Source organism: Homalodisca vitripennis, chromosome 2 (assembly GCF_021130785.1).
Source record: "Homalodisca vitripennis isolate AUS2020 chromosome 2, UT_GWSS_2.1, whole genome shotgun sequence".
In the NCBI taxonomy this organism is placed as follows: Eukaryota; Metazoa; Arthropoda; class Insecta; order Hemiptera; family Cicadellidae; genus Homalodisca; species Homalodisca vitripennis.
Window position 1 is genome coordinate 133,900,060 of NC_060208.1, and position 13,097 is coordinate 133,913,156.

General features: G+C 32.7%; 1 protein-coding gene across 1 annotated transcript; it reads left to right on the forward strand.

Annotated features, from left to right (window-relative positions):
* The first annotated feature begins 5,509 nt into the window (after positions 1 to 5,509).
* LOC124355812 (piggyBac transposable element-derived protein 1-like) lies at positions 5,510 to 12,137 on the forward strand. The gene is made up of 3 exons (XM_046806967.1): positions 5,510 to 5,609; positions 11,108 to 11,233; positions 11,548 to 12,137. Exons 1-3 carry the CDS (start codon positions 5,510 to 5,512, stop codon positions 12,135 to 12,137), a joined length of 816 nt encoding a protein of 271 aa, XP_046662923.1.
* Positions 12,138 to 13,097: the final 960 nt, after the last annotated feature.

Consider the following 13,097-nt stretch of genomic DNA (forward strand, 5'->3'; position numbering starts at 1 on the left):
CCTTTCCCGGCTATGTAGCATGCCAAATTGTCTGAGAGCACATCAAAGTATGAATGACTCTAGTGGTACCGGGAGTAATCCACGGTCTCCTGCTACAGGGGTGGCAAAGTGAATACGAAAGTTTCGTACTTCTCTCACTCCTTTCCCGGCTATGTAGCAGGCTAAATTGTCTGAGACACACATCAAAGTATGAATGACTCTAGTGGAACCGGGAGTAATCCACAGTTTCCTGCTACAGGGATGACAAAGCGGATACGGAAGTTGCGTGCTTCTCTCAGTCCGTCTCCCGAGTATATAATATGCTAAACAGTCTTGTATTTATGTGAATGGTTCTAAGCTTACAACAATTACCAAAATCCTCTCATGCAACTGTAGAATTACAAAATAGCCGTATGTAGTTAAAACTTAAAAACTAAATTTTAACCATATCTAAAAGACAATAAATAAATAAAGTAAGATTTGGTCTACTTAATTTAATCGTAATATTATACCGGGATAAGTAATAACTGTAACAATAAAATAATAAAACCACTGAGTTTTAAAATTTGTATATACTACTGTGAGTATATTTTAACAAAGAGACTGGAGATTTTTAAAACCAAAAGGTTATAAAGCATAACATTATATACTACAAGGCTATATTTTTAATTATTTTGAATGATAAAAAGTGAAGTACTCGTATATAAAAAGATCAAAACACCAAAGACATATTTTACAATTTTAATTGCCTTTAATATAAAAAGTGGAACGTTGGAGTGATGTTTTTGTTAGAAACTTTAAAGATTGAATTTGAACATTATCTTTACCATGTTTATTAACCTTATTTTTTACCTTTGTTTGATTAAAACATGTCTGTATATAAGTTATTACATTTACGAAAAACATTTTCAAGCTTTTAACTCGACATGGACTCGATATTCAAATAGGACAATAGAAACTTTTATGATTTTTAACGTTTAACGTATACAGAACTTTACAAGTGCTAAGACCGGATGAACTTAACTTGGTCCTAAGAAGGCTTCTATAGGCCAAGCGTGTCTCGGTAAATACTACAAAGAATGAATAAGACTAAGTGTATAGCATAATTGTTCAAAGAGAAAGCTATGTTATATTTTCCATTGTTTTAGCTTGTAGACATTAAGATGCACTAAAGAGTTTATTTGAGACTTCTCAGAGCCGTATCATTCAGATCCCTAAAGAATCTAACTGGTATCTCATAAATCATGAAATTACCAGAATATCTTCACGTATTATTTATAACTTATAAAGATATAACTTATACGTTCGTCTTACTTAATGAAACGACGCTGCAAAATTGTGAACTGAGCCTTTGATAAGGAAATGATCACTTGCCTAAAGTACCTTGTATATGTAATTGAGAATGTACTTTGTTAGTTTGGCAAATAATTAAAATCCTTAATGAAATTAAGGAGCAACTAAACTCTGTATAATGGGTTAGATCCTTCGTAAATAAATATTTTAAAATTCACTCATGTAAAATATTTCACGTGGTTTGAACATTAGTTTCGATGATATTGAGTTTCAATTACAATAAAAGCTCATTTTAATCTTTGCTTTGATATATAAAATAAATCAATACAACTGGATTTTATAATAATTTAAATTAAAGGCTACCATGCAAGTTAAAAACATAGTGTGCTTCTAAAACGAATCAATGTCAGCACGAGCATGTTTATCTGTAAAATAAACTTAACGCAATGAAAACGTGTCTGAATGACTTTTCAAATAATCGTATGCAGCGTTAAACCATCTAACGCAAAACATTTTAAACGTTAATATATTTGATTTATTTCCAGAGACAATTGCAGGATAAAAGCTGTTTGACTTAAGACTGCTCTTTAATAACTTTCTTGATTTATCTACAATATAATTCATTATAAAAGACTTGGCGTTGTTGTAAAGGAAACTTTACGCAAGAAAACATTTATCTCTCTCGTTTGTATAGCAAAAGTTTTACTTTGTTGTAGCTATAAATCCTCAATTAAATGTTATATATTATTTTTATTTGAGTTTGGTTTTCGCAATGGAAGGAATGTGAAGGAAAGACGATTTTCCAGACATTTGCCATAGTTTAGTAAACCAATACAATCAGTAACACTACGTGTCGAGATCATCAATCTGATCTCTCATTCAGGTAAATGACTACACTCATGCATGACTTAAACTTAAGTGAAAGGCAACAAAGTATACCAGAGCGATGTAACTAGCATGTTGAAAATTTGCGTGTAAAGAAACATGAATTGCTAGTTTACCATACAAAACTATTATTCTCCTACTTCTTGAATTTTGGTAAGGAAAAACAATCAAACTTGCAATATATATCAACGAAAGTTTAAAGTAATATTAAAATAGAAAGTAAAGATAAAGCTTAGGCCTTAATTGCTCAATGATGTTACAAGATAGGGTATTTTATGTTGACCTTATGTGAAAATTTTATTTCCATGTTTCCTAAAAACGAACGGCGTTGACTTTGAAACATCCTAAAATATGCAATAATTGTTAGGTATGTAATAGTTATAATTCTCTTGATATATCATAAAATTAACAAAACGACAGAACTGATAGAACAGTGGGTAATATAAAGATTAATAGACGGATATATGAGGATATTTGTGCAAGATAATTGGATACAATAATTACCAGGTTCCATTACATGTGTACCAATAAGCAGAGAGCTAGAAACTCTACATTGCTGTTACGTATCTCCTACGCTAATGCGGGTTAAGTGCCTCCTTGATAAATCTTTGATTGGTGAAGTCACGTTACGGTAAACATAGTTTTACTGGCTTTAAACAGGAGAGTGACATAAAGAGAAAGCGAGAGAGAGAGAGAGAGAGAGAGAGAGAGAGAGAGAGAGAGAGAGAGAGAGAGAGAGAGAGAGAGAGAGAGAGAGAGAGAGAGAGAGAGAGAGAGAGAGAGAGAGAGAGAGAGAGAGAGAGAGAGAGAGAGTGAGAGAGAGAGATTCTCAACACTGTTACTCGTTACAGTTTAATATCATATTACCGTACTAAGTAACCTGAGTCCCTCTTTGAGATCAAATTCTTGTTTAACTTCGAGTACGACAATCCATCTCAAACTTTTATTTTAATCTTCCTTGCTGCGACTAAAATTGCAATGTCGAGCCAATATCACAACACCTTTGTGAATGAGTCAACTTCAACGTGATGGGAAGTCAACTTTTATGTTTTATTAAGTAGAAAGTTAGTAAGTAGGATAAATTATAAAGAACATTGAAACCACCAGACCCTGCCCAAAAGTATATTTTTAATTGTTACTCTATTTTTGACTAATATTAAATAAGTTCATAACCGTGCCATTAACTTATTTTATTTATATAATCGTTAACAAGTATTTAAAGTAATATCTAAAGGTAAGAAAATAAGTCAAGTTTTTACTTATTTTATAAATTAACTTAGAAAGTCCCGAAGACAGTGTTTGAGAGACGATGTTTTACCTACTGCAGATAGCGCTGAAATCAAATGTTGACAGTGAACATTTGCAAAGAATTTTCAACGCATTATCGTTCGTTTTCCTCTGAGAATTAAAATTTCACATCTTTACGTCATATATGAGTGTACGTAGTAGGTTTATAAGTTTATTTATTCTGCTATTGTCTTGTTGACATCATGGTTACTTATAAGACTATAATAAAATATCCACTAACGATAACCTAAATCGCATTTACGTTACATCCAAGCACATTCATTCAACTCAGTGTAACTGGTATAGAGTTGAAACTTTATGCAAAATTTCATATCTGTAACCTTTTTATTTTCAAGATATCGTTCGGATAGGCAAACAAATATAAGTAACGAAAGGCATAAACACACACAGACAGATAGAAATAAAGAAACCATACAGTAAATAGCCAGTCAAACATAAATGAAGTTTTTCTGGCCTCTCAAGCTGTAGGATTTGCCCCATTAAGATTAGGAGGTATCATTAAGGGTATCCAAGGCATTCATACGAGTATGTTATTCCGCGTCTTACTGATAGGACAACTATGTCTTCCTGATTCATACTTTTAATTTGATTTGGTTCTTTTTTTATTGCGTAACATAAGTTTTGTATACCACTTTACAATGGACTAGCTTTTTATTTGTTATTAAATATAAAAATGATAGTTATATTATATACTACTATATATATAATGGCAACGTTTCAATGAGTTATCGATTAAAACATTCTATAAAACAGCTTATTTGGAATGCTAGTGAAACAATCAGGTAAAACATTTATTCATCGATAGTAAAAACTTCTATTTTATAAGATGATTAAGCAATTATAGTAGATGTGTGGTGTTTAGTGATATAATCTAGAAAGTCAATAATTTTATTTTTACTCTCGGAAATGTATTTTTAATTACCATTAATATAGATATTATTAATTTAAAAGTACAATAATAAAAGTTCTACAGACATTTTATATCTCCGTTATGTCATTAGAGACACAGAATTTCTGAATTCTTAATGTACGCTACACTTTTGTTATGACATAGCAATTAACCCTTATATTGTTTATTCTATGGATGCTGAACTGTCTTTTTGAATTTTAGAAGTTTATACGTGTAGAGTAATTAAGAACTTGGTTAGTCTAAAAATGTTTATCATTATTTTAGTATATCTGTTTTAGACCCTCTTTATTGTATATTCCTAAACTTAAATTTGTTTATTTGATTTTAATATTAGATAGAACTGATGACTTGCATCTATTGAAGTGCTCAATATGTTATATAAAAGAAGATGACTCACTTGCAATTATGCTCTCATGGGGCTGTATGAGCGTAAATTTATATTAGTTTCCTTTACATTTGTATTGTCTATTTAAACTGGCACAGTAGTTAAGATCCTTTCAAACAAGCACATGTTGGACGTGAAAAAGGTATATAATCTTGGGATCTGATCATAAGAATCGTCTATTTATAACTTTCGTTGTAGCTAAGCATTTTATATAAGAACAATGTATACAATGAGTGAACCTTGAAAATAAAAACTTGCTTATGTCATATTACATCTTATATAAGTTTATAACAATAGTTCATTGAGGTTTGAACGATCATCGTATAGTCCTATAATTCTTATTGATTAAATAAATAAAATTCAATAGTAATGTTTCAATTTTACCACACAGTAATAAGACCAGCTTTGATATAAATAAATAAAAATTACTTTATTAATTCGATTGTTTCTCAGATACACGCATTGGCAGAAAACTCATGTCACTATAAATTCTACATTAAATAAATTATATAGAATATCCTTAACTAAAATGTATTTAACTAAACTATATGGAAAATAAAAAAAATATATCAACACATGCGTAAAATCTTAATTTTGATATAAAAACTACAAATAAACTTCTTAATATTTTTTACATAACTTGAGAGGATATGTTCTCTTTCAGATATGCAGCAGTACACCATTAGGCCAAAGAACAAGAATCTTCTTCTGATCTCACTTTTCACTCTGAAAACGTGAAGTTCCCGATCATGGCGGGTACTTTGCTGTCATACCTCCTCCGGGAATGTTGTTCTGTCACTCAGGAACTGATCCTCCTTGAAGGGAAGAAACTTGTGGATCATACAGCGAGTATGTACCTTGCATATGGTTACCAAAGATAGTATATTAAGGCCTCTAGGTAAAAAGAGACGTGAGCAAAACATCCAAGATTAATAAAAAACCGTAACCACTGCTCTGGATTCAATCAACTTACAAACTCCTTCCACCGAACATAGCCCTCATGCCACTCCCGTTAAGGGCTTCTACTAAGGGGCGTGGTTTTGAATGAAAAACCGTTCACTTACCATCATTGAGAGCCAGACCGTTCGACAACTCCTTCTAGGTCTGAATTCAGCTAATTAATGGATGTTTCCACCTAGCAAGACGAATAAGAGACATTAAGTTGGGAATCATCAACATATAAATAAGCAGTGCAAATATGCAAACAAACTTGAAGTCAGCTTTAAAGAAGATTACCTAATTAGCCTCAGACAACTTCCTTGTACCTTGTAAAACACCTCTATCCTTCTCAAACGTCAAGGCTTTTCTTTTCACAGCCTTATAACATGGAATCTGTTATTGAAGAAAGATTTAATCCATTCGACCACATCATCTAAAATCATAGTAATGCGTTTTTGCAAACAACATAAAATGGTGCATCGATTCATAAGGTATCAATTAAATAGGCTTGTAATTTGGGATCTATATCTACCCTTTTATTTTGCAATAAGTATGTCACTTAACAGGTTAGTAAGAGTACCAAGATTTCAAATGAAAATGTTTTCCATAATGTTGGATATATCTGGTAGGGTGTAAAAAGGTTTGAATGTTAAAGACTAACTGTTGTAGTAATTTTTAGGTCTGGCTGTATTACACTATGTAGGCCTCCATCTTAAAACTAAGAGAAATATAAGGCCCAAAGAACAAAATAGAGAAATTCCAAACGGTTTTCCAACGCTTTATACAGAAACAAAGGTCATATTATCACACGAAAACATTAAACACACAAAATAATATATGTAGTCCAAGAAATAAACATTTTAGGAAATCTAATAATTCTTCCTAATTTATGAAAACAAATCCGTCATGTCTCAATAAAGTTTTATAAATCATACATCAGTTTAAATGATTAAATATTATTTTACCTAATAAAGGAAATCCAGTAATAATCTACTTATGTAAAAGGAAGATACTACAGTACTTCAAGACAATATACTAGCTAGTTTTGTTCAGTTTGAGTTCACAGAAGGATTCCAAAGCATATTCTGTTCTCTGACTCTACAAACTTTCTACTTAATGTTCAATCTTAAACCTAATACGTCACTTGTGTGAAGAAATGTTTTGTTTTTCTTGTGCTATGGAACTACAGCCTTGCATATTGTCGTTAATCTTTTGTATTTATTTAGTTTGAAGTGAATGTAACATATCTATTTACCTATTATACTTAGTAATAGTGAATTTTAATCATAACAATATAAAATGATAGTATTATAACAACTTATGATTTAACCGTAAATCCAATATTAATAAATAAAATTACTTTTATAAATTTCGTATACAATCCAATATATAAAAAGTGAATGTGGATATTGAAAAGAAGAAAAACTTAATTTACCCTGCATAACAGTATCGATATTTAGTTACCAAATAGCATCACAAACAGGTTAAACAGACCAAAGACTCAGGGCAAAGTGCGAGGTTTCGCATTCAACCCACAGTGGACAGTAACCAAGGTCTGAGAGTGGCTCCCAAGTTGCTGGAGGACTGAAGAGGTAAAGGAAACATGATTTTTCCGGACTTTTTTCAACTTTCAGTGATACAAACAAATCAGTAATACAAGGTTTCAGATCTGCAATCTCATCTCGTATTTCGGTGAATAACCAACCTGTAGGTTGTACAATCTACATCATACAGAGCTAACATATTTAAATCATACCAGAGCTACGTGACACGCATAGGTCAGGAATCATCACGGTAACTAGAACAAGAAGGTAGCGCTCACGAGGTGGATGCGCAGTGGATCGTCGGGCAGATGACGTCACGCGGACCGACCGCCCTGCACTAGACACAGCGCTCTAGTGTTGTTAGTTGTTTGTAGTGAGGTCTGTCGCCACAACGGTTGTGTTTGTAGTGTTCGGACTGTTTTTACTGAGTTTTATTGATAGACTGAGTATTTATCTCTCTTTAAAATGCTGTGTTGTGCCGTTGCGGGTTGTACAAACCATTTGGATAATGCGAAGAAATTGAAATTGTCATTTCACGTTTTTCCAAAAGACAAAGATCTTCACAAACAATGGCAGCATTTTTGCAAACGGAAAGATGAATTCAACAGTAAAACAGCCCGAATTTGCTTGGAACATTTCTTGGAAAGTGATTATGAAAGTGATTTGAAATAGGAATTATTAGGTCTACCACCCAGACGTAAACTGAAAGAATCCTCTGTACCAACACAAAAAATACCAACAGTTCCAACTTCCCAACTTCAACCGACACTTTGGGATCCATTGAAAGACAAATACGTGCAGATAAACGTAATTGTAAGAAAACTGTAAAATCGTCAATAGAAAATTTGGCAGAAGAAAGAAGCAGACTTGACAGATGGCAAGTTGGAAGCGAACGATATGTATAATGAAGAATTTATTTCCATTTCCAGCATCACTGATTGAAAAGTTGACTGAAATAACTAATAATAAACTAGTTTACCCTGAAGAGAACACAGATTTAATCAAAATGTTAGCTGGTTATGTAGCATACCGTGTTAATAAAAAAGGCCTTAAGAGTTATTTTCAATATGGAGAAAGAACTGGAAACTCAAACAATTCTGACTGGGTTTCGGTTTTTTCGAGGGGTGCTCTAATAAATCCATCATCAAAATGGTTAAGCATTGTTTTAGAATTTGAAAAAGTTTTCCAACGATTTTACGGTGATTAAATAAAATTCCTCAAGTGATGAAGAAGCTGATTGATATAATCAAAGAAAGTTCAGTGAAGTGGACGATTTTGTTATTGCAACATATGTTAGAACGCGATCCTTTATAAGAATGATAGAACTGAACAAGAGGAAAGAACTCAAAGGAGCAATGAAAAAAGATGAAACTTCTGACACTGCGAGAAAAAAATCAAAGAATATGAACAAAATAAAGAATTGATGTAACGATTTACGTCAAACACAAGGCACTATTGTTCAATAATTTTAGTTTTGTAACATTTCTAAATGATTAACTTAAATATATATTAATTACGTTTGCCGGTACAAAATCCTTTTAAAAATCTATTTATTAAATTGGTCTTTACAACTGTTTTGACATTTTATTTTATTCAATGTTTTATAGTGTATGTAGATTTTTTCAATAATAAAATACTGCACATAAAAAATCTCATTTAACGAAATTATGATTTAACCCCTGAACCTTTTCGGTACACTTAAAAAAAAATTAAAGTTTTATTGTACTTGTAAAATATTTAAATATTTAAAAATCAATTACACTAAGTAGTTCTTCAGTAGTAACTAACTTAGCCTACAAAACTTAATATCATAATTAATTTCAAAACAAATTTCTTGACATGTGAGTCAGTGTTAGCAAAATAATAATAGTCAAGGCCTAAGTAAGGTAACACGAAAGGCCAACCATAAGCTTGATAAAATCGCTTTCTGTCAGGATTACAGCAGAGGAGCTAGGCATACATAGTGGACGGCGCGGCCGGCTTGGTGCATATGACGTCACGGTCTCACAGCCACATGCGCGTGAGCCCTACCGTCTAGTTCTAGTTACCGGGGGAATCACAACCACTTTGTTGCGTGTTAGTTTCACTAACATGCATTTAATAAAACAAAACACAAAACTAAACTGTTCATAATAGGTATGTATTCCCCCAACAACCACCTTCAACTGACCAGAAGCCAATAGTTAACCGCAATAGTCGTGGGCGAAAAAAAAATGGTGGTATAAGGAGGGAACGGGAGTGTACTTTTTTTATTAATGGTTAATTTAAGATGTTCTTACTACCACTATATTGTGACTCCGCATTGGTTTATAACAAATATCTAATTTGTTTGATACAAAAAAAATTTTATTTTTTTAGTTAATTTTACAAAATTGGTAACCAAAGCAGCCTAATCTAGACTGAAAGTTGCCCTAATTGGTTTGTCTACCAGTTTACGTCTTGAATCCTGAATTAATTTCATTTTAAAGAAAAGAAAAATTACCATAATTACTAAAACAGGATGTTATATGTTTATCTCTGCTTTTGTATATTGTAAATTAACGATTTGTACGTAATTTTATGCAATTAATATTTACTGTACATATTGAGCTTTGAAGATAATGGTCGTAGAAACAAATGATATATTGTCCGTTGTAAAGTTTAAATGAAACTTTGAAATTACGTTTTCGATGTGTCAATAAATACATAATTGTATAGCCTACATATACGAGTATGTAACTTTTATTTATCATAAATGTATGAATGCTTGAGTATATGTAATATTTACTCCTTTATCAGTATAAAATGCTTTAAAGATAATGATTTTTTCTTTTGGTAATTATGATACTGCCATGTAATGTTTTTATGTTATAATAACATAAATTGTTTGCAGGTTATTTTAATTTGATACAAGTGCAAGTTTTCATTTTAAGAACCTTTGATATTTCAACATGATTTATATTTTTTAATGGACAATGTTCTATAGTACAAAAATAGAAGTTTTAACTTATTATATCGTATATTATATAAAACGGGGCCCATGCTATGTGCTATAGTATTATAAATCTTTAGAGCATGCAACAAATTTTTCTGTACTTTTGAATAGTTAGATATAAAATAATTAAATAAGATAAGCTTAAATGTTTAATTCAGCATATATTGATATCAAGCCATTAGTATAATAAGAAGTAGCGTGTAGTAACTTTGCTTAAATTAATGTTTTTTTATAAATCACTATTTGAATGCTGTGAACAAAATTTCGTCTCTAAATCCTATTATTTTATAGTGGAATAATATTTGTTTTCTGGGTAACGCAACAAGTCAAATATTAAATAATGAATATACAGTAGTATTGTTACGTTTAACCTCTTAACGCCCACTGTGCCAAATTTGTCACATACCCATTTTATGCATGTAGTATAGTGTCAGAATGAAATTACAACCTTAAATGCCCATTGTGACACATATGGAACTATTTTCAATAATTTACTGTACTGTGCTGTTGCCTGGTGGCAGTTATGTGAACTACAGCCAGTGAGCAGATCTACCATACACAGTAAAAACACCAATTCTTCATAACCTCTAAGTCTTCATATACCTGTATTTAGCAGAAAAAAAGTAAGTACCCTTTTTATAAAATATGGTCTAGTTTACATAGTTAACTGAAAGTGTTGTTACAGTAGTTTTAGTTCATAAAATATGTCTAGTTTATGTTTTATGATGCTTTTTAGGTTTGTGCCAAATTTGTCACATTTGGGCACAACTGTAAAACTGCAGTTTTTTCAGTTCGTCCCAAAAATGGCACATTGGGCATTAAAGTCAACCTACAAGCTTTTTGTACAACAATGTTTTATTTTTTTGTCAGATGTCACATTGTCGACTAAGAAGACATAACAACACAACTTCGCTTTTACCCCCCCGATGACAGTGAAGACAGTTTGGTGGATGACTCAGATGAGGATCCAGATTACACCCCTGGCCGTGACAAAAAGAACAAGTTAGCCTTATTTTGTAAGTTTATTTATACCATTAATTCCATAATTAACTTAGTTAGGCTCATACTTACTAATCTAAATTTATATCAATACTAATTAGGCTATGTTCTGTTTATTATATGTCTTTTCTTGTTATGACAGCAACCATTTTTAATGCACACGGTTAGGATAATTCAGATTATGTTACACTAGGCTGTATAGAAAATTGTTTCAGCGGTGCTGTTATATACTAGTAAAGACCTCAATATGTTATTTATTTTAGTGTGAAATACATACTTTTTTGTGGTTTGAAAAAAAAGCAAGGCAACAGCGAGTTTGTTTTTGTTTCAGTGAACAATGCAGCGAGCTCCAGTGATGTCACAGATGAAGACGAAGAGAACATCCCTTCAACGTCTACAGCCACAAAAAAGAAGATTCCAAAAAAACCAGCACCTGCTTGGAATGAAGTGAATCCAGATAACAGTGAGAAACCTTCTCCGCCAATGCTAGAATTAAGTAACGAACATGTACTTCAGTCTCCAGTTGACTACTTCAAAGATTTTTTTGACAATGACCTTTTAACTTTGATTGCTACTCAGTCAAACTTGTATAGTGTCCAAAAAAATCCGAATAAACCCTTGAATACCTCAGAGAAGGAAGTAGAGCAGTTTATAGGCATTTGCATCTACATGAGCATTTATGGTCTACCTAGGAGTAGGATGTATTGGAATGGAAATACACGAGTAGAAAAGGTTGCACATGTTATGTCACGTAACAGATGGGAGGAACTGAAGGCCAACTTGCACTTCAATAACAATGATCACATGCCATTACAGAATGATCCAAACAAAGATAGGCTATTTAAAATCCGCCCACTAGTTGATGCTCTTCAAAACAAATTCAAAAACATTCCTATTGAGGAAACAAATGCTCTGTGTTGATGAACAGATTGTGCCCTTCAAAGGCACATCTTTACTAAAAACAGTACAACCCGATGAAACCCCACAAGTGGGGATACAAACTGTTTGTACTTTGTGACAGCAAGGGTCTGATTCACAATTTTGAGATCTACACTGGTCGCATACTACCTGCTACTTCCCTACCTGACATTGGAGCTAGTTCAAATGTTGTTTTACGACTGGTTGAACACTTGCCTCGTAATGAAAACAAATTCTTAATCTATTTTGATAACTGGTACTCATCACCAGCTCTCTTAGTGACTCTAGCAAATATTGGTTTCCAATCCCTCGGGACCATTCGACTAGGACGATTTCCAGGCTTGTTGTTTTCATCTGACCAAGAAATGAAAAAGAAAGGCCGTGGGGTCTTATGAGGAAAAAGAGGCAACAATTGATGGGGTAAAAATTAGGGCTGTAAAATGGTTAGACAATCGAGGGGTGTCTCTTGCGTCAACTTTTGAGTCTGCTTGCCCTATCAACACTGTGCAACGCTTTGACTCTAAAGGGTCGTGAGCAGATTGATGTCACTTGCCCTAAAATCGTGTTACAACATACAATAAGTTCATGGGGGGAGTGGACCTTCTAGATGGACTTATCAGCTACTACCGAATTAATCTAAGATCTCGGAAGTTTTTATTTGAGGTTTTTCTTCCACTTTGTTGACGTAAGTATTGTCAATGGATGGCTTCTCTTCAGACGAGACTGTCAACATAATGGAATTGCTAAGCAGGGAGTAATGGATTTGCTAGCTTTCCGGTGTGGAGGTGGCCGAGTCTCTTTGTAACTTAGGAGCTGACCCAATAAAAAGAGGAAGGCCATCAACAGACAGGGTAGAGAACGAATTTTCAAAGAAAAAAGAAGAAAGGTCCATGTGTCAATATCCCTATACCAGATGTTAGAAAAGATGGAGTTGGACAATTGGCCATCTGTTGTCGAAGATAG

Coding starts and splice junctions, on each gene's coding strand:
- LOC124355812 (XM_046806967.1), top strand. CDS start 5,510: ATGGCGGGTACTTTGCTGTCATACCTCCTCCGGGAATGTTGTTCTGTC. Junction 5,610..11,107: donor ACTTGTGGATCATACAGCGA/GTATGTACCTTG, acceptor TTGTCGACTAAG/AAGACATAACAACACAACTT. Junction 11,234..11,547: donor GAACAAGTTAGCCTTATTTT/GTAAGTTTATTT, acceptor TTTTTGTTTCAG/TGAACAATGCAGCGAGCTCC.